Source organism: Bos grunniens, chromosome 15, assembly GCF_055505025.1.
Source record: "Bos grunniens cultivar Pamir isolate PY7600 chromosome 15, Bosgru_T2T1.0, whole genome shotgun sequence".
NCBI lineage: Eukaryota > Metazoa > Chordata > Mammalia > Artiodactyla > Bovidae > Bos > Bos grunniens.
This window is the reverse complement of record NC_141179.1, coordinates 9,728,495-9,754,219: the sequence shown is the minus strand read 5'-3', so window position 1 is coordinate 9,754,219 and position 25,725 is coordinate 9,728,495. Positions and strand designations below refer to the sequence as shown.

Below are 25,725 nucleotides of genomic sequence, written 5' to 3'. Positions count from 1 at the left end.
ATGAAATAAAAGAAATGTAACAGAGTTGCAGTGAAAGGGTTCTCTTAATTCTCATTTAAAATTCTTGTTTCATTCATTTCCTCTTCCAACATTTGTGAAAACTAATAATCAAATGGTCAGAATATTGGTATTTATTCAAGTCTCATCTTTATCACACATGTACATATAGAACAAAATGCATACATTCCCAGGGGTTCTGAAAAATTTCCTAATAAATCATATTAATATTTTGGGTATTACCTTATAAAGGGGAAAACAGTACCCAGTAATTTAATTTCCAAGAAATTTATGTTATGACATTTAGTAGAAAACATTTTCACTATTGTGTTAATTCTCCGTTCATTCAACCATTACTTATTCTGTATCTGCCGCTTTTCACAATCCTGAGGGTCATGGTGGTGAACCAATAGGTAAGGTTCCTACCCTAATAAAACTCACATTGTGGTGCAGAAGACAACCAATAAGAAATATATATATGTATGTATGTATGTACATATGTATATGTGTGTGAGAGAGAGAGGGAATGCAAGAGGAGTGATAAAGCTGGTTTAGGTGAGTTGGCTAGAGAGCACTGCCCAGAAGGAGCCATTTGAACAGTGATCTGAAGAGAAGTCAAGCAGTGACCCACAAAAACATCTGGAAGAATAATGTTTCAGACTAAGGTAACAAATTAATATACATGTCTTAGGTTGAGAACAAGTAAGAAGGCCAGGGAGACTTGGGTGAATTGAAGAAAGCAAAGACAGTGTTACAGTTAAAGCAATATCCAGGGTCAAAATCACATAGAATCTTAAAAGATTTATAAAATTCTATTACCAAGGGTTGAAGAAAGAATATAAGAAAACATCTTATTTCACTTATGATGAAATGACAAAAGAGTGCATTCATCATCAGAAAAGGATTTATAGACTGTTCCCTGGACACTGTGATGAGTTGGACACTATTTTAGACAGCTGGAGAAATGACATGCAAGAATACTCTGGTGCCACTCAAATATCGCCAACTGTCTTGAATGGAAACATGACATCCTTTTTAAAGTCTCTAAATATAAATTAATTTAAGTAACTTGATCTTTAATTTTTTTAATTAATTTAATTTAATTGATGCCATGTTTGTTCAGAAAGCATATGACACAGCCCCTGCTCTATGATGTATATATAATCCAAGAGGGGAAACTGATATAGCCACATAGAATAGAGGGCAATGAGAGAACGTAGTCAGTACCAATACAAGAGGAGCTTTTGTTTATGATGAATAGGGATTTGGAAGACCATAAAATATATTTAATACAGAAACATTTTTGAAAGTGAAACGAGAGAGTATTAATAATCCTACTGGGCAAAATGCTATAAATGGTGTATATAGTACTATTTCAAGCAAGTCAGGATACAAGTTAGTGATATGGCCATAATATTTCAGAAAGGAAGAGTTAAAAGTGACTCCTGATGGGTTCTTCAAGAAAACAGCACCTGTGCTTGATTTGTGTATAGGCGAGTGATTGGGCAGAAGGAAGGGGGGAATACATTCTAGTCCAGGGAAATGACATTGTAAGAAACATATCGATATGAGAATCACTCTAAAATGAAGCATCAGTGATAGTGAAGAGTGGCAGATAATATTGAGTGTTATAAGAAAGAGGTTGTTGAGGCATAAGAGCAGGACAGTAAGGACAGTAAGTTTTAAATTCCATGAAAGATCTTGTACAAGAGACTTAAGATCTATTGGTAAGTGTGTGCCATGACTATAGAAAAAAATACTCCTAAACTCCAATTTGATGTCAGTTGGGAATATTATGAAGCAAAAAATAGTATAAAAGATACAGATATTTTAATACTGCACAATCTATATGTTGTATGATAAATTGGAACAAGAATAGCATGTATATATGTTACCAACATGCATAGTCAAAGCACTCTTTTATGCATACGGGTAAGAAGCAATGTTTTATGGGGCTTTTAGTGACTGCTAGACTAATTAGGCAAATATGGTACACATAGCAAAAATTATATACATATACATAAATATGTAGATATATATTTACATATATACTCATGTTAGCAGTTTAGATGATAATGAAAATGTATGAACACTTAATATACTCATGAAATTATGTTAACATTTTTGTAAACATTTCCCTCAAATCCTAAGAACTAGGTGTTATTTCTATTATTTTACAAATGGATAAACAGAACTGAAAAAGTCAGGTAATTAGCTGAAGACCACATAGCTGCTAGATGCAAAAGTTCAAAAGCATTTTTGCATTGATATGAAGTCCTTGTTTTTGTCCACAGTGTCACATTACCTTATGCCAATGCATGTACTCTCTGAGTTGAGCCTCATGAGGCTCAGTTCTTGCAGAGAGGTCTCCACTGGATTAGGAAGCTAGGTTCCTAGTACACATCTCATTTCACTCTACTATGACAGGGCTTACCTGGTGGCTCAGATGGTAAAGAATCTGACTGCAATTCAGGAGACTGGGGTTTGATTCCTGAGTCAGAAGATCACCTGGAGAAGGGAATGGCTACTCACTCCAGTATTCCTGCCTAGAGAATTTCATGGGCAGAGGACCCTGGTGGGCTGCAATCCACGGGGTTGCAAAAAGAGTTGGACACACTAAGCAACTAACACACATGTGACAGGATTCGTACTAGTATCACTGGTGTCTGAAGCATTTCCTTTCACTAAGAATAAGGAATAAGTATTTATTTTTAAAAAATCTATCTTCCCGCTTTACCCAGTCTCTGATGTATCCTGATATTTTGTGATTTTCATTTAAGAAATTTGTATGCAGTCAGTTTCTTTAGATGATCCCTATAAATCAGAACTCCTCATTTTTTCATCTTTAACAGTCAACTCCTAAATCAGTGGTGTCTGAGTAAATTTATCCGTCCAACTGCTTTGCATTCTTGAAATTTATAGTAAACCTTATACACATACAGTTTTCCTATTTCTAAGACTGCAATATTGATTAATCCTGGGTCCCAAGAAAATTATAGTATTTTTATTTTAGCTATATTTTTATTTTAATTAATAGTAGTCTTGTGATTTTAGAAAATATCATTAGACAATCATGAGAATCATTAATTAACCAACAAACTAGGAACAGAGGCTTATGGAGAAAGATACATCACAGAGCCCAGGCTTGTGGAGAATACTCAGAACACATCCAAGTAATTAATTTGCAACAAAGAAGTCTGAATAAGTTTGATTTTTAAAAAGTAAACACCTTTCTTATCCAGAAACTATAAAACATGTTAAAGATTGAGACAATATAGGAATCAACTGAAGAATAGCCAGTTTAGGAAATAGAAGTCTGCAAAACTTCTAGGCAAATTTAAAAGAGAATAAGAGAAACATGAAAAAATAATTGACTCAGGGAAAGCCAACATATTTTTGACATTTGAACCATTTATTTTCATAGTATATACCAGCCACATGTCTCTGAATGTCTAACATTCATATTTAATATGAGTACTAGGCTCAGAATAGTGGCCACTCAATTGCCTTGTGCTATGCTGTGCTTTAGTTGCTCAGTCATGTCTGACTCTACCACTTCATGGACTATAGCCTGCCAGGCTCCTCTGTCCATGGGGATTCTCCAGGCAAGAATACTGGAGTGGGTTGCCATGCTTTTCTTAAGGGAATCTTCCCACCCAAGGATTGAACCCAGGTCTTCTGTTTCACAGGTGGATTCTTTACCATCTGAGCCACGAAGGAAAGATATATATATATATATATATACATACACACACACATACATATATACATATATACCAATTTTAAAGCCATATTTCTTCCTTCTTGCCCCAAGCCTCTATTGATCATTACTGGAATTTATCATAACGTCTATTTCATAGGCATATTCGATAATAATTGCGAGAGAGGAAAGATGCAAATAAGATTATAAAGATCAAAATACATCTGATTTTTACAGAAAAAAATCTCCTGTAGAATTAGAAAACTAATAAATTCTAAATACTTTTTATATTGCTTGTATTAATAGTATTACTCATACCAACTTTTCTATTTTTCTTAAAGAAATCAACTAAAAAAGTTCTAGCCAAGGTTATATGCTATGTGAATTCAAATGAATAGAAATTTGAAGATTTATTACAGTGATTATATATTAACAGATATAAATATGTAATTTATGGTTAGTATTATTTTTTCTCAAGCAGGTGACCCATAGGGACAAGCCCCTAGAGCAGAAAATAAACCATTTCAGTGTCTCTTGATAAATAGACAGTATCAACTATTTCTATATAATGCATGGTAATGTGACAAATAAATCACTTTCATTAAAGATTTGCATGAAGGATTAATGAATATTACTTAAGTGGTAAAAACATAAAAATGTTTATGAAAAATTACCTTGAATGTAAGAAGAAGTTGGGCAGCAGGAATCTCATTATAATAACATATTATCTAAAAATTCTCTAGGCTTGATATCTAGACTTATAGATCTAAAGACTCTGGAAGACTAAAGATCTCTTCAAGAGAATTAGAGATACCACAGGAACATTTCATGCAAAAATAGGAACAATAAAGGATAGAAAGGGTATGGACCTAACAGAAGCAGAAGATATTAAAAAGAGGTGACAAGAATACACAGAAGAACTATGCAAAAAGATCTTCATGACCCAGATAAACATGATGCTGTGATCACTGACCTAGAGCCAGACATCCTAAAGTGTGAAGTCAAGTGGTCCTTAGGAAGCATCACTACGAACAAAGCTAGTGGAGTTTTGTTGGAACAAATCTAGTGGAGTTTTGATGGAATTCCAGGTGACCTATTTCAAATCCTAAAAGATGATGCTGTGAAAGTGCTGCACTTAATATGTCAGCAAATTTGGAAAACTCAGCAGTGGCCACAGGACTGGAAAATGTCAGTTTTCATTTCAATCCCAAAGAAATGTAATGCCAAAGAATGCTCAAACTACTGCACAATTGCACTCATCTCACATGCTAGTAAAGTAATGTTCAAAATTCTCCAAGCAAGGCTTCAACAGTATGTGAATCATGAACTTCAAGATGTGCAAGCTGGATTTAGAAAAGGCAGAGGAACCAGAGATCAAACTACCAACATCCATTGGGCCATTGAAAAAGCAAAAGCAAGAGGATTCCATAAAAAAAATCTACTTCTGCATTATTGATTACACAAAAGCCTTTGACTGGATGAATCACAGAAAACTATGGGCAATTCTTAAAGAGACTGAAATACCAGACTGCCTGACCTGCCTCCTGAGAAATCTGTATTCAGGACAAGAAGCAACAGCTAGAATGTGACATCAAACAATGGACTGTTTCCAAATTGGGAAAGGGGTACATCAAGGCTGTATATTGCCACCCTGCTTATTTAACTTCTATGCAGAGTACATCATGAGGAATGCCGGCCTGGATGAAGCACAAGATGGAATCAAGATTGCCGGTAGAAATATCAATAACCTCAGATATGCAGATGACACCACACTTATGGAAGAAAACAAAGAAGAAATAAAGAGCCTTTTGATGAAAGTGAAAGAGGAGAGTGAAAAAGTTGGCTTAAAGCTCAACATTCAGAAAACTAAGATCATGGCATCCAGTCTCATCACTTCACAGCAAATAGATGGGGAAACAATGGAAACAGCAAGAAGCTTTATTTTGGGGGCTCCAAAAATCACTGCAGATGAGGACTGCAGCCATGAAATTAAAAGACTCTTGGTCCTTGGAAGAAAATCTATGACAAACCTAGACAGAATGTCAAAAAGTAGAGACATTACTTTGCCAATAAAAGTTTGTCTAGTCAAAGCTATGGTTTTACCAGTAGTCACGTATGGATGCGAGAGTTGGACTATAAAGAAAGCTGAGCAGTGAAGAATTGATGCTTCTGAACTGTGGTGTTGGAGAAGACTCTTGAGAGTCCCTTGGACTGCAACAACATCCAACCAGTCCATCCTAAAGGAAATCAGTCCTGAGTATTCGTTGAAAGGACTGATGCTGAAGCTGAAACTCCAATACTTTGGCCACCTGATGTGAAGAACTAACTCATTTGAAAAGACACTGATGCTGGGAAAGATTGAAGGAGGGAGGAGAAGCAGATGATAAAGAATGGGATGGTTGGATGGCATCACAGACTCTATGGACATGAGTTTGAGTAAGCTCCAGGAGTTGGTGATGGACAAGAAAGCCTGGTGTGCTGTAGTCCATGGGGTCGCAAAGAGTCAGACATGACTGAGCAACTGAACTGAACTGAAAGATTCTCTACTGCACCTACATGATAAATGTAATCCAAAAGCAACCAAAATTTCATATTTAAAATACAACACTTTGGCTAATCATAACTCTGTAGGATTTTGTCTTCTGTGAGCTTATCTACCTACTGCTGCTGCTAAGTCACTTCAATTGTGTCTGACTCTGTGTGACCCCATAGATGGCAGCCCATCAGGCTCCCCGTCCCTGGGATTATCCAGGCAAGAAAACTGGAGTGGGTTGCCATTTCCTTCTCCAATGCATGAAAGTGAAAAGTGAAAGTGCAGTCGCTCAATCGTGTCCGACTCTTTGCGACTCCATGGACTGCAGCCCACCAGACTCTTCCGTCCATGGGATTTTCCATGCAAGAGTACTGGAGTGGGGTGCCATCACCTTCTCCGCTTATCTACCTAAAAGAGGGATAATTTTAAACTCATATTTATTTCTGCTAGTATTTCTGATGCAGTAAATCTTCAAATTTATAGTATAAAATTTGCATAGCATGAAATTAAAATGTTAGATATCTATTAAAAATGCACTATGAAAAATGTTGACTGTTTTGAATACATACTTTATGAATTTTCTTTTGCTTCAAATGCCTAGAGCTAAATTAAATTTTATTTCTTTTATTTATGTACAAATGACAAATACCTTTAGGATAAAATACATTTTACTAAATGAAACACAGAAAAATGAGTAAACTTTATTCTACTATTCAAGATTTCCTTTTTCCCTCCTTTGGAATATTGCTCAAGATTAGTCCTTCCTACTTATCAATCACTGATACCAGCAATATTGGATTATTTATGCATGGATTTTTTTTTTTGGTTAACTATTTGAAAAATTCTAAGTCTTTAAAAAAATTTTTAATTAGAGAATAATTGCTTTACAATGTTGTGTTGGTTCCTGCCTTATAGCAATGTGAATCAGCTGTAAGTATACATCTGAAGCTATGTCTATATGCCCTCTCTCTTGAGCCTCTCTACCCCCACCCCCATCCCTCCCCTCTAGGTCATCAGAGAGCACTGGGAGGCTCCCTGTGCTATACAGCAGCATCCCACCATCTATTTTACACATGGTATGGTAGTGTATATATATCAATGCTCCTCTCTCCATTTGTCTCACTGTCTCCTTCCCCTGCTGTGTCCACAAATCCATTGCCTACATCTGCGTCTCTATTCCTGCTCTGCACATAAGTTCATCCGTACCATTTTTCTAGATTCCATATAGTCTTAATATAAGAGGAGAGCAGGAATAAGTATACTTATTGGCAAATGTGTACAATTGCTTTTATCCCTGTGAACATCTGCAGGTCAGTCACTCTGTCCTATCTTACAGTAGGCTTTTATGCTAGCAGGATACACCTTTACCTTTTAACATAATTGAGGCTCTGTGATCACAGTTTAATTAGATAGTTACTCAGTAATTAATAGGAATCCAGAAACCTGCTTTTGTCTAGTGAGTGGGATTTAGACACTTCTTTGAATAGTTGTTTGAAGCATGAAAGTTTTAATTGGCAAAATTGGATCCTATGGTATACATAACTCCATCTAATAGATACTTGAAATAGCTACTAATCAGGCTTTTCTTTTTTCAAATAGAGATCTGTGCTCAGTAAGACTTCTTGGTCAAGTTTTTGATCTTTGTATCCCAGTTCCCTCATTCATAAAACAGGGTTACTTATCTCAGTAAGATTTAACTAAACTAGTATACATAGAAACACTGTACAGAACCCATTGGTGCTATAGAGTTTTACTAGATCCTATTGGTGTTACATCCCATTTTCTCTCATCTGGTTTTGCACTCATCTGGCAGCTGTACCTTCTTCAGAGAGAAGGGAGGTGCAAGTAGGACTCCCTGCTGGCAGCCAGTAACTGATGGATGTAGGGGCTGCTAAGTCACTTCAGTTGTGTCCGACTCTGTGCGACCCCATAGACAGCAGTCCACCAGGCTCCCCCGTCCCTGGGATTCTCCAGGCAAGAACACTGGAGTGGATTGCCATTTCCTTCTCCAATGCATGAAAGTGAAAACGTGAAAGTGAAGTCACTCAGTCGTGTCCGACTCTTAGCGACCCCATGAACTGCAGCCTACCAGGCTCCTCCGTCCATGGGCTCTTCCAGGCAAGAATACTGGAGTGGGGTGCCATAAAGACTGATTCTCTTTACTTTCTGTTGACTTACCAAGTCGACAGTGAAATTTGCATTCCCAAAGCCCTAAGTGGGATTAGTTTCCTAAACTAATTCTATCCTTTTTTTTTTTTTCTCTTTACCCAGTCCTTCTTCCCTTAAGCCCTTCTCCTGAGAACACTCTATGAATGAATCACATTCAAAGGAATTCCCTTCTCAGATTCTGTTTCTAGGAAACTGATCTAAGAACATAAATGTTCATTGTTACTGTTGTTATCATTAAGGTCAAGTGTTCTGATTTAAGGAGGATAAACTTGTAGGTTACCTTGGTCATATCTAATGAATGAACTACACAATCTCCAAGTAAATCTCCACGCATCTTTTTTTTTTTTTTCCTTTCAGCTAAGCTCTTCATAATTTTGATAAGCACACCAGGTCTTATTACTTGGCAAGGTTTTAGTAAACAGATATCTTGTTGTTCATCAAGGGCTAGTATCGGTGCACTTTAACAAGCAATTGTTGAAAGTTTAGTGTGAATGCAAAGTCCAAAACCTAAGTTGAACCTGTGCCATAGACTATCATACCCTGTTGAGAAAATGCTGGTCTCTGACCTGATAGAGTTTACAATTCAATAAAAAATAATTAAAAACCCCTTAGTGAAGCAAGAAATTTAGGTTGCATTTCAAAAAGAGTAAGCAATGACCTTTATATCTAGACACGGGGCTCCTGAGATTTAAAAAAATGTCCCCTGTAGTGTCCAACATTCCTCAGGGAAAATAAAAATAGCTATTGTCACCCACTTGAACTCTAGAACTTGGAATTCACTTCCTTGGAATCCTTTGAGTTATGGATTGTGAGAGAATGCCAGTTTACTACTGTTTCTATTATAAATACTCTTTTCTTTATATTTTGTTTTGCTAAAGGTGTTTTGAGTTATATGCATATAAATTTTTATTTTGTCTCAGTGACGTATTATAATTCTTAAGCAGAACTGTGTTGCTTCTGACTCTAGGTAATAAATGTAATGAAAATACATGTCTCAAAAACTTATAAAAAGAAGAATTAGTACTTTGTTTTGTTCAACCAAGATAAATGAAACTATGTAATACAGACTGTCTTTGTATTAAGATGATTCAATTTTTAAAACATATCACAAATGTCCTCTCTTGCATTTTTCACAACATCTTTAAAAATATCTTGATTCTCTGGGCTCTAACCAAGTGTCAGTTAGACAACTTTCTTCTGCTGTTGCTCTCAGCATTCTTGCTTCTGGCTAAGTTTTAGAGGTGAAATATTTGATACTTGTAGAAATTAAACCCAGACATACAAGGTTCACAAGGAATCTGCACTGTACCAAATTCTACTGGAATATATCAGGTCATTTATCCTAAGCCAACAGCTACCCTTACTGAACAGTTTCTGCAGGTTGAACACTCTCATTTAAGTGGCTTATGTAATCCTCAGCACAATCATATCATTTAGATATTACTATCCTATTTATGAATATTGAAATTGAGATTCAATAATATCAGAATAGGCTTCCCAGGTGGCACTAGTGGTAAAGCACCTGCTACCAGTTCAGGAGATGTAAGGGATGCAGGTCTAGTCCCTGGGTCAGGAAGATCCTCTGGAGGTGGGAATGGCAACCCACACCAGTGTTCTTGCCTGGAGAATTCCATGGACAGAGGAGCCTGGCAGGCTATGGACCATAGGGTCGCTAAGAGTTGGACATGACTGAAACAACTTAGCACACACACACACTCACAATATTAGAATATAATAATTAAAGCAGTGTGATGCAAAGATAAAATATGATAACAAGATGTAGGCTCAGGGTGAGTCAGATTGCATTTTTTTCTCTAAAAATTATTAGGTATAATTTTCCATTGGCTCACCCATTTGAGCCTCACAACTTTAATGTTGAAGATGATTATAGTGATGGTAATAACTGTGTCTAGTTCTAAAAGTACTAATCTTACATATAATATCTCATTTAACCTACAGTTTCACCATTAATTGCATTTTATAGATGAGAGACTAAAGTGAGTGAGTGAAGTCGCTCAGTTGTGTCTGACTCTTTGTGACCCATGGACTGTAGCCTACAAGGCTCCTCTGTCCATGGAATTTTCCAGGCAAGAGTACTGGTATGGGTTACCATTTCCTTCTCCAGGGGGTCTTCCCTACACAGGGATCGAACCCAGGTCTCCTGCATTGCAGGCAGAGGCTTTACCATTTGAGCCACCAGGGAACTCTCTAGTTTGCCCAAATGTACATAGGTCATTAGATCATGCAGCCATCACTGGAACTATGATCTTTGTGATTCCAAAGTCCATAGTCTTATTCATTCATGGCATTGCCTTCTACTCTCTGTGTATATGTGTGACTGGGAGTTGGGGAAAAATGTGCAAAGTGTGTAACTCATAGTTAATTCTCAAGTTAGTTCCTTTCCCAGCTCCACCTTATATCTGCTGCTAAGTTGCTTCAGTCGTGTCCGTCTGATTCTGTGCGACCCCATAGATGGCAGCCCACCAGGCTCCCCCATCCCCGGGATTCTCCAGGCAAGAACACTGAAGTGGGTTGCCATATCCTTCTCCAATGCATGAAAGTGAAAAGTGAAAGTGAAGTCACTCAGTCATGTCTGACTCTTTGCGACCCCATGGACTGCAGCCCACCAGGCTCCTCTGCCCATGGGAGTTTCCAGGCAAGAGTACTGGAGTGGGGTGCCATTGCCTTCTCCCACCTTATATCTACATACCTTAAATGGTGCTTTGCATACAAAAACGTATCAGTACCTACTTGTGAATACTCAAAGTTGTCTTAATCTCAGTCTCTACTCTAAAACTAGCAGCCAAAATAATCTTTAGATATGATCCATTTAATAACTCGAGCTGCCAAATCAGCTTCCTCAGCAGTGACAGTGATATATTCAAGCAGAGGCAAAATGACTGACCACCATTAAAACTCTTAACCTGAGAGGGAGGTGGTGGTTGTTGTTCAGTAGCTAAGTCATGTCCAGCTCTTTGCAACACTGTTGACTCCAGCACACCAGGCCTCCCTGGCCCTCATCCTCTCCCAGAGTGCACCCAAGTTCACATCCATTGAATTGGTGATGTTATCCAACCATCTCGTCCTCTGCCACCCTCTTCTTTTGCCTTCAGTCTTTCCCAGCAGCAGGATCTTTTCAAGTGAGTTGACTGTTCGCATTAGGTGGACAAAGTATTGGAGCTTCAGCTTCAGCATCAGTCCTTTCAATGAATATCCAGGGCTGATTTCCCATAGGACTGATGGATTTGATCTCCTTGCTGTCAGTTCAAAATCATCAATTCTTTGGCATTCAACCTTCTTTATGGTCCAACTCTCACATCTGTAATCACTACTTGAAAGACCATAGTTTGACTATATGGATCATTGCTGGCAAAGTGATGTCTTTGCTTTTTAATGCGCTGTCTAGGTTTGTCATAGTCTTCCTTCCAAGAAGCTAGAGTCTAATTTCATGGCTGCAATCACCAACCATGAAAGAGGGAGGTTGGATCACCTCAAATTTAGCATCCCTCTAAACCTCTGTTTAATTTACTTAATAGAATAAACCACAAAAATACTTCATAGTAACTTTGTAAACATGACCCTTTCTCTTTTGTTCATTGACTGTACAATTCAGATTTTTAAAATTGCCTACATTACTTCTCAGGATCTGTTTTTAGCTCAGTTATCAAACGTAATCTTTCATTTATATTCTAAAGGCCAAGATAAGTTCAAGTACATCTTTAAAAATTTGCAATAGGAAATATAAAATATGAAAAAATCTACTCTTAAAATTTAGAACTATTCATTAAATATATATTGGTATTTATCTTCTAATTATTCATTTTCTCATCAACTATGTATTGAGCAACTAAACACCAGCCATTCTGTTGGGACCTAAGGTATATGGTGGTAAATGCAGTAGATTTAGTTTCTACTCTGGCAAGAGTACATAATGTTGCTAATAATGACATTTTCTATCACAATGCAGGTATAAATCTGCAATGCAAATAACATTGCCTTAGTTTCAGATTCGGTTCAGTTCAGTCACTCAGTCGTATCCAACTCTTTGCGACCCCATGAACCACAGCACGCCAGGCCTCCCTGTCCATCACAAACTCCCAAAGTTTACCCAAACTCATGTCCATAGCGTCAGTGATGCCATCCAGCTATCTCATCCTGTCACCCCATTCTCCTCCTGCCTTCAATCTTTCCAGTCTCGGTCTTTTCCAATGAGTCAGCTCTTCAGATCAGGTGGCCAAGGTATTGGAGTTTCAGCTTCAGCATCAGTCCTTCCAATGAATATTCAGGAATGATTTCCTTCAGGATTGACTGGTTTGATCTCCTTGCAGTTCAAGGGACTCTTGAGAGTCTTCTCCAACACCACAGTTCAAAAGCATCAATTCTTTGGTGCTCAGCTTTCTTTATAGTCCAACTCTCACATCCATACATGACCACTGGAAAAACCATAGCTTTGACTAGATGGACCTTTGTTAACAAAGTAATGTCTCTGCTTTTTAATATGCTGTCTAGGTTGGTCATAACTTTCCTTCCAAGGAGTATATCCCCTTATGGTAAGTAGTAATGGATAATTAATGGTACAATTCCCTATAATTTCCTTCATGATGTCATTAATTCTAAAATTCAAAATGGTAGCTAGCCACACGCTACAAACTTTATATCAGCAAATATCTTCATTGTGCCATTTTTTAAAGCAGTGCCATTTTATCCAATAACTTACTAAGTTTCATTATTCAAATATATTCACATCAATTATTTCTTCAGAACTGGAGGCAAAGGAGTCACAACAGATAATGGAACTGTAAAACCAAAAATGTTTACAAAGCAATTAATAAATACTAAATTGTTTATGACATACACTCTATTAAGCAGTATCCAGTAAAAATTAATGAAAAAACGTATCAAACTACAAGTAAAAAGCTTAATTTAATATTAAAGCAAACTAAAAAGTTCCACTGGTATAATAAAGAACAAATTATAGCTATTTTATATATATCACATTACAAGGATAACCAAAAACAGATAAGAGCAGAGATTGTGATAAATATAGCCCATTAGCTGAAAATTTTATTATAAACCATAAAATATATTAAAAAATACAGAAGATTCTGATTTTTAGGTTTTCCTTTTTATAGCTGACAAGGATAAAAACAAAAAACAAACAAAAAAAAATACTAGACTCCCTAAAAGAGTCACAGTATTAATTGGGTGGTGAACAAATCAATTGCTATACCCATTGTGTTCTCTCCTAATCTTTTGACCCACAGCTTCTACTATGTACACACATTATTTGGAAGAAGAATGGTTATCTTCTAACTTGCAGTTATATTAGAGAATGTTGAAATGAATTGCATATGATTACTCATTTAAATTGTTTTCAAAGACTTCAGAGAGTACAGTATGCAGTTTTATTCCCCTTTCTCATACTTTTTAAAAAAATTAATGGCACTGCAGTTATAAGAAATGAACATCTTTTCCCATAAGGATGATCATGTTTTTATACCCTGTAGACATAGAAATACATCATTTAAGTAATCATCTTATTTGTCAGGGGAGCAAAAGAAACCTAGTCTGTTTGGCGACACTGAATCAATTACAGCAAGTGTGATGAAAGTCTGCAATGAACAAAGCCACAAAACCCAGACATTCAACTAGGAAAATAGAGCCAACCTAGAACCTTTCCCCTAATTTAGAAATGATAAATAAAATAAAGCTTAATATATAGCCAAGCTCAAAGGAATGGGAAAAAAGCAGGTATCAGAAACAAATAGAAAAATTCTAGGAATAAATCCTAACTGACATCTAGGAATACTATTAATCCATTAATCCTGAGGAAATATTGGCAACAAAGATTCATGGAGGTAGACTATAGAGTCTAGGAGCTTGAGGATGATTGTTCATGCTGGTACAAAGGACAAGTCTTTGGGTCTTCCTGAGAGGGAAATTTAGAATAAATGTCTGCACCAAACCAGGTCCTTAATGTGCTATTCTTTCAGTGAAATTGAATGGCTCTCACTGACTCAAGAAAAAAGTTAAAAAAAAAAAAAACTCCCATAAGAAACCAAAACCTGAAGTCAACACAGTACAAGTTTGTAAACAAAATGTATGTTATCACACAGTATAAAAAAATACACTAGAGAAATTTAACATAAAAACTTTAGGGGGTACACATTGAAGAATAATATCAAGACTTCTAAAACATTTTAAATTGTCTAAGTCAAGCATACTATTAAAAAAAAAAAAAAACCTGAGAAGAATGGGAAAAATCACAACTAACCAACTAATCTTAGTGTGCTTCTGATAATGTGTAATGATATCCAGATTTCAATATTTAATATATCAGCTTATATTAAAATATTTTTAAGGCCAAGCATAAATGTTATGAAGCCAAGTGTTATATGGGCATAAAAACTATGCCCTCAGAGCCAACTATGTTTTATTACTTTCCTGAATCCTTTTGTTATCTTCAGGTTCTGACATACTAAAAGTAAAGCGAATGCTTGTTTTTTCATGAAAGTGAAGACAAGTTTGAAAAGAATTTTAAATAAATGCTGATAGAGAATGAAAAAAAAATGTATAAGAGAAAGTAAAGAGTAACTTTAAGAGAGGTTTAGACTGGTTCAATATATTCATTTTTGGCACAGGCAGAAAATCCAATCCAAATTCAGACTGTCAGCTTTTCTACTGGGTACTATTTCCACTTTTTATCCTTCTTAAAATTATGAAATGCTTTGCTGCTGCTGCTACTGCTAAGTCACTTCAGTCATGTCCGACTCTGTGTGACCCCATAGACAGCAGCCCACCAGGCTCCCCAGTCCCAGGGATTCTCCAGGCAAGAACACTGGAGTAGGTTGCCATTTCCTTCTCCAATGCATGAAAGTGAAAAAGTGCAAGTGAAGCCGCTCAGTCGTATCCGACTCTTAGTAATCCCATGGACTGCAGCCTACCAGGCTCCTCCATCCATGGGATTTTCCAGGCAAGAGTACTGGAGTGGGGTGCCATTGCCTTCTCCAATGCTTTGCTATATAAAACTAAAAACTTATTTTAAAAACTAAATGAACATTGTTGAATACCCAAATACCTATTAACCTATAAAATTTGAGAAAAATGCCAATTTTGTGTAAATACTTTCTGCTTATTCTAAAAATATTTTACAAAACATTGACTCAAGAAACACTATTGGTACAACAAAATTAGACTTCAGTTAATGATAGTCTCTAATGTGATTGTTCTTTGCTTTACTTCTTCCAAATTTTCTAGTAATACAAATCAAAAATTGAGATAACTCCAGTAAAGTCTAACCCAAAAGTAAATTGCGAAAAGTATCAAAATGTCTGAGTGCTGTTTCAGCAACAAATGAAACTCTCATTATAACAACTAGAATAAGCCATATATTGGAAGGGAGAAAGGATGGAGGGAGGAGAAGGGAGAGAAGGAAGGAGAGAGAAAAAGGAAGAGAAGAAAGGCATAAAATAGGGCTTCCCAATCCTCACTGTAGATTAGAATCACATTTGAGCTTTCTTAAAAGTTCAAGTGGTGTTATTAAGCAAATAACTGTGGAGAAAGGGGACCTCGGAATCTGCTCTTTCAGCTATAACACATGTAATTGTAATGTCTATTGAGATTTTAATGCTATTGGAAAACAATTTTTTTTCTTTTATTAACTCAGTTGCAATATGATTTTGATTTCCACTCATCTATTGAAGTTTCCATTCAGTGATACCCCAAATGTCAATCTTAAGTAACATTTACCTTTATTATCTATATAAATATTTCTACTAAGTCCTTTTTCCTTAGCTGGCATTATTTAACCCTCCTGAAATGGTTGAGCCACTGGCCTCTGTGGCACTGCATTTTCTTTATTCTCCTTGAATTTTTCCAATGGTTCCTTCCCTCTTCCTTTCTGAACATTTTTTGTTTTCTTTCTTTTATTTAGATGTTGTGCTTTCCAGAGAACTATCTTCTCACCATATTTATTCTCATCTACTTACCTTATTCAATTATACCAATATACCAACAACTTCCAACCACAGATTTACTCTTGTGAACTTCAAACACATGTTTACTAACTGCTGGAACTGCTTATGTGGATTTGCCTCAAACTCAAAATGTCCTGAAAGTGAACCAATGATCTTTCTCCTTAAATTAGTTTGACCTCATTTTTATTTAATCCTGAACTTCACATGCCATCCTCCTTCCAGCCATTCAAGGGAGATATGAAAGTGTTCCTGAACTATCTATCTCTTCATTTGTCTTGAAAGTGTAGTCTTTGTGACTTCATGAGATATAGCCCACAAGTCTGCTTTGTCCATGGAATTCTCCAAGCAAGAATACTGGAGTGGGTAGGCATTCCCTTCTCCAAGGGATCTTCCTGACCCAGGGATCAAACCCAAGTCTCCTGCATCTCAGGAGGATTCATTACTGTCTGAGTCACCAGGGAAGCCCCTCCTATGTATTTATTGGGCTAATATCCCAATATCTTTCTTCTTGTTGTTATGATTAGGTTCTGATTCAGATTTCTTCAGCTCTTACCTTCAGTATGCAATATTGTTCTCTCACTCCCTTTGGCAACCTTGGGCTTACTTAAATTCAGCCTTTGCAGAATCACCAGAATACCCTACTTTATCACTGTTCTGTTCAGGATGGCAATTGTCTTGCTGTTCACATTGTCTCTCTGTTCGCTGAACCTAGGGTGGCAAGGCACGAGCTACGATGCTGGAAGAAGATGTGAGGAGCTGTAGGAACTGCACACATGTTTATTCTCTCCTGGCTGGCATGGCAGCCATAACACAGACTCTCTCCTGGCTGGTGTAGCAGCTGTAGCAGCAACCAGAATATAACCATAATACAGCCATAATGAACCATAATATAACATAACCATGATGTCGCTCCAATGTAGCCCCAGTGCAGCAGCATCCAGGGCTTTCATGGTGAAACAGCTGTTCGGCTCAGTTCAGTTCAGTTGCTCAGTCGTGTCCAACTCTTTGCAACCCTATGGGCTGCAGCACTCCAGGCCTCTGTGTCCATCACCAGCTCCCAGAGCTTGCTCAAACTCATGTCCATCGAGTCAGTGATGCCATCCAACCATCTCATCCTCTGTTGTCCCTTCTCCTCCTGCCTTCAGTCTTTCCCAGCATCAGGGTGTTTTCCAATGAGTCAGTTCTTCACATCAGGTGGTCAAAGTATTGGAGATTCCACTTCAGCTTCAGTCCTTCCAATGAATATTCAGGACTGATTCTCTTTAGGATGGACTGGTTGGATCTCCTTGCAGTCCAAGGGACTCTCAAGAGTCTTCTCCAACACCACAGTTCAAAAGCATCAATTCTTTGGAGCTCAGTTTACACCCATATATGACTACTGGAAAAGCCATAGCTTTAACTATATGCACCTTTTTTTGTAAAGTAATGTCTCTGCTTTTTAATATGCTGTCTAGGTTTGTCATATCTTTTCTTCCAAGGAGCAAGCATCTTTTAATTTCATGGCTGCAGTCACCATCTGCAGTGTTTTTGGAGTGCAAGAAAATAAAGTCTCTCACTGTTTCCATTGTTTCCCCATCTATTTGCCCTGAAGTGATGGGACTGGATGCCATGATCTCAGATATTGCATAATCATTTTTCACCAAATGTGGGGCAAGAGCGAGAGGCCATGTGGCAAGAGAGCCTGACCATGCCATCTTGGCTAATTTGCTCTTTCCCTAAACTCCACCCCTTCAGGGTCTCTCACCTCACAATCCACATGCGATCCATCTCTTGTGATGGTCCCTTGGTGAGTAACACTGACCCTTGAATATACATCTTGCAACAGCAGTAGATGCTACAACAACGAACAGTTACATCCCCAACACACAGCAAAACCCAATGGCAGGTATTACCTGGAACTCATGTTGCAGTCCTTGCCTTCATGGGGCTAGAAGAGCCACCCACTACATGTGGAGTACCTTTATCTTCCTTGGCCAAGTCTAGTCCTTGTAAAATTGCAGGAAAGCCTCCACAAGGTCAACTCCACCCCTTCAGGCTTTTTTATTAAGGACCTGCAAAAACTCCCTACAGGCGCCAGGCCCACCCCTTCAAGGAGGGGAATTTTGGCATTGACAGGGCACCACATCATTCCAAATGCTTTCACATTGTTCTAAACCCGCAGGAGAATGAGAAGTTAGTAGCACATCACAGGGCGTGGCCTTTACAGTTCACTGCTCTAAATCTACATTATAGAACACAGCATAAACCTACATCATACATTATAGGACAAAGCCTTTCACACAGGGAGCCTTCCAATTTCCAAAGGTAAGGACACAGCCTCTGGCTAGATGTAAACAAGGTTGCATTTAGCACTAGTGTCAACCAGGGCCATTACTCTCTGTACATTAGCTAGTGACCAATGAATTACAAGTTCTACATGCGGTCTCCAGTCCCTGACTCTTCAGGAGGGCACCTTGGTCTGAGCCCTATTCAAAGTGGAAAAGGGCATCATCCAAAAGAACATTCTTGGGCACCATGTAATCTTTTAACTGAACCACCTGTACCTCTTGCTGTGGATGCATCCCAAACTGAAACTTCTGCTCTGGTCTCAGTTGCCTCCACAGCTCTGGGAGCAGAGCACTGGGCTGTGTATCAACTTTATTTGTCAATTCCCACTGCCAACAAATCAGCCCACATTTGCATTCTCATCACCAGGAGGGGGCCTTTACCAGCTCAGGCCCCCTTCAGGGTCTTCACACTTCTAACCCCTTTGCCTCCTGCTGTCCCTCTGTTTCTCCCAAGCTAGCCACTATCAAGGTCACCTCATAGATGGGGCACCACACCTAGGTCACAAGAATAGCAGTCCTGGACTCAAAAACAGTAGATGGGGCATTGTTCAAAATAGCATATTGAATGCTGCCAATAAAACGCTTGTCATCTGGGCCTCGGGTATTTAGGTTAAATATCAATGCTTCATGCTCAGTTCTCTCATCATTTGGGTCAACTTGGTATAGATCTGCCATTTATTCACAGTATCCAGGAGCTTTCCCATGTTTGATCACATAATGTGGGCGGCAGCATTAATCCATTCCACGAAGGCATGCATTTGGTTAGGCCTCCCTTGCATGAGTGGTCTAGCATTCTGCAACCTTTGTCTCAATGAAGGGTAAATGGTTACAGATGCCAACCCTCCAAAATCACTACAGATGATGACTGCAGCCATGAAATTAAAAGATGCTTGCTTCTTGGAAGAAAAGTTATGATCAACCTAGACAGCATAGTAAAAACCAGAGACATTACTTTGACAACTAAAGTCCGTCTAGTCAAAGCTATGGTTTTTCCAGTAGTCATGTCTAGATGTGAGAGTTGGACTATAAAGAAAGCTGAGCACCAAAGAATTATGCTTTTGAACTGTGGTGTTGGAGAAGACTCTTGAGAGTCCCTTGGACAGCAAAGACATCCAACCAGTCCATCCTAAAGGAAATCAGTCCTGAATACTCATTGGAAGGACTGATGCTGAAGCTGAAATTCCAATACTTTGGCCACCTGATCTGAAGAACTGACTCATTGGAAAAGACCCTGATGCTGGGAAAGATTGAAGGCAGGAGAAGGGGGTGACAGAAGATGAGGTGGTTAGATGGCATCACCAACTCAATGGACATGAGTTTGAGTAAGCTCTGGGAGTTGGTGAGGGAAAGGGAGGCTTGGAGCACTGCAGTCCATGGGGTCGCAAAGAATCAGACATGACTAAGCAACTGAACTGAACTGGACTGATTCTATTTCATCCGTAACACATATGATACTGTCCAGGGTCCCAAAGTCACAAAAACCATGCTGCTAATGTCTCTGTCCCCACCCCACCCCCCATGCTTTTGCCAAAACTGCTTACCCAAGTCAACCAACTCCACATGAGTACATGATTGATATGTTGTGAACTCAGTCACATTGGGGGCCCCTTGAGGATGTCCACCCAGGCCATAGGCTGCTCATGCTTTACTTTCTGCTGTACAACAGGCCTTGCTGCCAAGCAGGTATTCTCAGTCTCACAACGTCCATCATCGTTATCCTTAATCTCATAATGTTCATCATCACTGTCACTTCCTGCCTTACTGTCAGAGATGCTGGATTCTTCAAGGCCATGGGTTTAGGGCCACAAGGCCCTAACATCAAAATACATTACTCTAGTTCTTCCAAACATCTCTGCACATTGTGCTCTGGTGCAGCATTTTATAGGGTATGATCCATATCCACCTTCAGGGCAGTCAGGAAAATCCACCTGATGGTGCCGGCAGCAGTCCATGCTGCCTTGTTCAGCAAACAGGAATTCACTGCCTGTAATGCCTTTTCAGTGCTATCCAGTGAACTGTCTACTGCCTCCGAGTCTTCCACCAGAATCCACGCTGAGAGGATTGTGGCTACATGGTACCATGTGCCATAAGGTGGCCACTGGCTTCCTCCATCAGTTGGAGCCTCGGGCTCCTCTACCTGTTCATATCCTGCAAACTATACCAATTGTATCACTGTTTCTGTTCGTGATGTCAATTGTCTTGCTGTTCACATTGATCGCTGAACCTAAGGGGCAAGCTAAGAGGCTGGAATAAGACGTGAGAAGCCACAGGAACTGCAGACACATTTATTCTCTCCTGGCTGGCATGGCAGCCATAACACAGCTTCTTTCCTGGCTAATACAGCAGCTGCAGCAGCAGTCAGAAATGACCATAATATGGCCATAATGGAACCCTAACATAACCTCACATAAGATAATCATGTGCAGCAGCAGCCAGGGCTTTCATGCTGAAATTCCTATAGGTGTATGGCACAAAATAGCCCGTGGCCAAGCACCTCATGACATGCATGTGCAGTGCTCTAAGTGATCTCAGCTGTTACATAATTATTATTTACAAAACGTGGGGCAAGAGCGAGAGGCCATGGTGTGAGAGAGCCCAACTGCATCATCATGGCTAATTTGTTCTTTCCCCACACCTACAGATGTACATATTTATGTCATCTCTTTGCTAGAAAACATCCAAGATAGAGCGCAAATTCCTTAACACAACTTACACACCATGTGAATCTGTGTGTAGTCATTTGGATTTATTTCCAGTATCTCTAACCTCTAATTCCTTTCCTGGGATTTTTCACTCCAGTAACTCAGAACTGTGGTGGTGGCTCAAAATCTTACTCCTTGACTAATTTTTTTGCCTTCTCACATTTCATCATCAATCCATCAACAATTCCAATCAGCTCTAACATCACATTTTTACTGGAACCAATCACTTCCCACCACTTTACCACTACTGTCCCCACGACTAAGCACCATTCTAGTGCAAATCATTTACATATTTCATGTCTGTTTTGAAAATAGCCACTGAGGCCAGTGGACATTATTCCTCCTGCTTCCCCTGCCCCTGGCCCCTGCTTTGTCCTCACACAGTCTCATCTCTATCCAGCAGTCAGAGTTTTAAAATACAAATTCACATGTCTTTTTCACCCCTGTTATTCTCCAGCTCTATATTCATGCTTTAGCTTTCTTCCCAGCACTTATTACCACTTGACAAATACTTATTTTGGATCTGTGTTCTTGTTCTTTCCACTGTAATGAAAGATCCATGAGAACACACACATTTTTTTCCCCCTACTTGGAGCATTCTTGGCCTACCATGACTCTCAACTAGTATTTGGTGAAAAAATTAGTAAATGAATGTAGCTCAGGCATCTCAGCAGAAGAAGTTTTTGCTGATTGACTTGTGGCTTAACTGCCTTTTCCCTCAGCTTCCTTTCGATACAATGCACACCTCCATTTCTTTATTCCACATGGTTTTTCATAGGTTTGGGTAGATCTCTCTCCTTAGACTGATCTTTGAGAATGGGCAACTCTCTGTCTCATCTTTTTAGTTTCAGTGCTATCATATCATAGTGCCAGTCATCTAAAACACATTCAACACACATTAGAATTGAGTGAATGAGTGCATGGATGAATGGATAAGGGCTTTAAGAAATGTTTATGAAATAAAATATTTCAGATCTTCCTTTAATCATGAAGAGCTATAGTTCTTTGAACATAAAATACAAAATGATGTAGATATCTGAATCACATATGTATGATCTTGCAACATATCTAACACAATAAAGCCTTTGTTGTTTGAGTATAACTGTTAATAAAATAATCTATCTTTCAACCATTAAATTTTTTATATTTTCAGAAATCATCTATAGCTGGGTATTTAATGAGTTCCCTTCCTTTGTGGCCGAAGACAGCCGGCGGTTCATTTCCCAGGAGACAGGCAACCTTTATATTTCTAAAGTCCAAGCATCAGATGTTGGCAGCTATATTTGTCTGGTGAAAAACACAGTGACGAATGCTCGAGTACTTAGTCCTCCAACACCACTGACTCTGCGTAATGATGGTAAGTTGCCTGACCTGGATTTAATGGTTAGCTACTTCAAATGTGAAAAATTGAGCATCGTCTGTGAAAACAGTGAGTCACTATGCTGTATATCTGAAATTAACACAATATTGTAAGTCAACTGTATGTCTATATAAAAACACTTTTAAAAATGTATTATTAAACCTAGCACAAATAAAAAGACATTTGCAATATTTAGAAACCCTACACTTTTAGTTAAGATTTGCATATCTTAGAACAAATTTTCTTACATAGGAAAGGGATGATCTATAGATGAGAACTATCAACCATAGCACTACCCTCGTGCCAGAAAGGGAAAGAGATTCTGAAAAGATGAACTGCAATAAAAACTCCAAAGTTCTTTTCTCTGCTCTTTAGGGCCTCTATATAGCATATGTGTATAAATTGCAAGCATTTTATGAGGTTCATTTTTCAACACTTTTTCACTTTAGCCACCTTCAAATTGAATGTTCAGCTTTTAATACTTCATGGTATAGTTATAATTGTTATTATTACTTTTCCAATAATAGAAGCAGTTGGAACTTTTTTAAGTGCAATTCAGGCAGAAATGATGATTTTATATTTATAGGTATTGCCATATATCCAAAGTATCTTCAAATTTAAATACTTCATTTGTCGTTACAGACATTTACAGCTAAGCATTGCATTAAAGAAGTAAAGTGCTATATTACAGTTGATATATGATATGTGGCCTGCTCTGTCATGCAATAAAAAACCTATGAAGGTATTATTAAGAAGTGAGCTTGAGAATCCTGATGGATTGTGAAGCTTAAAAAATAATAGGTTTCAACGGTAGTCTTTATATGCTTAGTTTAGAGTATATGCTGCAGTGAAGTATGACAAGTATAACCAGAGTTTATATATAATGTATGTATTTATGTATGTATCATAATCCTATGATTCTGTGAGGTAAAATGTATAAATGCAGTATCTATTTCAGAGATGAGGTAGCAAATTTTAAAGAGATACAGTGAACTACAAAAGTTCACACTGCTAGGTAACAGCATGGAGGAGAGATGAGAAATAAGAAGGAAAATTGGGAGACCAATTTAGAGGCTACCAAAACTAAGCAGCCAAGAAGTGAGGAGGGACAGAATGAAAGCTCTGGTAATAACACTGAAAGGTAGCAAATATGCCTGGGACACCAATAAGGTAGAATTGTCAGAATGTGATAATTAATTAAACATGGTGCTCTGGAGTAGGAGGACACTTTCACCTCGTTCATCGGATGGGTCATGATTCTTTTCATGAAAAGAGATAAGACAGATAAAGGAACAATGAGATGTTTATGGGCATCTATGTGGAAATATGTGGTACATATATTGAAATATAATCCTAATATGCACAAGAAAGAACTGGGCTGGATAAAGAGATTGAAGAGTCATCACTGTGTATTCCACCACTGCAGTTAAAGCTATGACTGTGTGTATAGTATGCCAACCTCAAAATTATATAGGAATGTCTATAGGGTGAAAAAAATGAAGGAGAATAGATGTCCATTCTTAAAATTTATCTAGTTGGTAGCTTACAAATGAAGTGATTCTCTATAAGCCATTTTCATAAAGTTTTGACTATTTTCTCATTAATTCCTCAAGAATTTGGAATATCTTTGTTTGAAAATTGTAACATTTTGCTGACTAGATAGTAACTAATTCCATTTACACCAATTTATGCAAACTCCGAAAAGATGATGATGTGAAAGTGCCGCACTCAATATGTCAGCAAATTTTGAAAATTCAGCAGTGGCCAAAGGACTGGGATAGGTCGGTTTTCATTCCAATCCCAAAGAAAGGCAATGCCAAGTACTCAAACTACTGCACAATTGCACTCATCTCACATGCTAGTAGCGGAGAAGGCGATGGCACCCCACTCCAGTACTCTTGCCTGGAATATCCTATGGACAGAGGAGCCTGGTAGGCTGCAGCCCATGGGGTCACTAAGAGTTGGACAAGACTGAGCGACTTCACTTTCACTTTTCAGTTTCATGCATTGGAGAAGGAAATGGCAACCCACTCCAGCGTTCTTGCCTGGAGAATCTCAGGGACAGGGGAGCCTGGTGGGCTGCCGTCTATGGGGTAGCACAGAGTCGGACATGACTGAAGCGACTTAGCAGGAGCACACACTAATAAAATAATGCTCAAAATTCTCCAAGCCAGTCTTCAGCAATACATGAACTGTGAACTTCCAGATGTTCAAGCTGGTTTTCGAAAAGGCAGAGGAACCAGATATCAAATTGCCAGCATCTGCTGGATCATCGTAAAAGCAACAGAGTTCCAGAAAAACATCTATTTCTGCTTTATTGACTATGCCAAAGCCTTTGACTGTGTGGATCACAATAAACTGTGGAAAATTCTGAAATGTTGGGAATACCAGACCACCTGACCTGCCTCTTAAGAAACCTGTATGCAGGTCAGGAAGCAACAGTTAGAACTGGACATGGAACAAATGACTGGTTCCAAATAGGAAAAGGAGTACGTCAAGGCTATATATTGTCACCCTGCTTTTTTAACTTATATGCAGAGTACTCATGAAAAACTCTGGGCTGGAGGAATCACAAGCTGGAATCAAGATTGCCAGGATAAATATTAATAACCTCAGATATGCAGATGACACCAACCTTATGGCAGAAAGTGAAGAACTAAAGAGTCTCTTGATGAAAGTGAAAGAGGAGAATGAAAAAGTTGGCTTAAAGCTCAACATTCAGAAAACTAAAATCATGGCATCCAGCCCCATCACTTCATGGCAAATAGATGGGGAAACAGTGGAAACAGTGGCAGACTTTATTTTCCTGGGCTCCAAAATCACTGCAGATGGTGACTGCAGCCATGAAATTAAAAGACTCTTACTCCTTGGAAGGAAAGTTATGACCAACCTAGATAGCATATTCAAAAGCAGAGACATTACTTTGCCAACAAAGGTCCATCTAGTCAAGGCTATGGTTTT

The 25,725-nt window shown here is 38.4% G+C and overlaps 1 protein-coding gene across 1 annotated transcript in view; it reads left to right on the top strand.

Moving 5' to 3' along the window:
* The window catches only part of CNTN5 (contactin 5), a 1,678,169-nt gene that overhangs the window by 1,194,513 nt on the left and 457,931 nt on the right, over window positions 1-25,725 (top strand). The window contains exon 9 of the mRNA XM_086338280.1: window positions 22,558-22,761. Coding sequence (XP_086194406.1) covers window positions 22,558-22,761 — 204 coding nt within the window. The remainder of the gene's footprint in view (window positions 1-22,557; window positions 22,762-25,725) is intronic.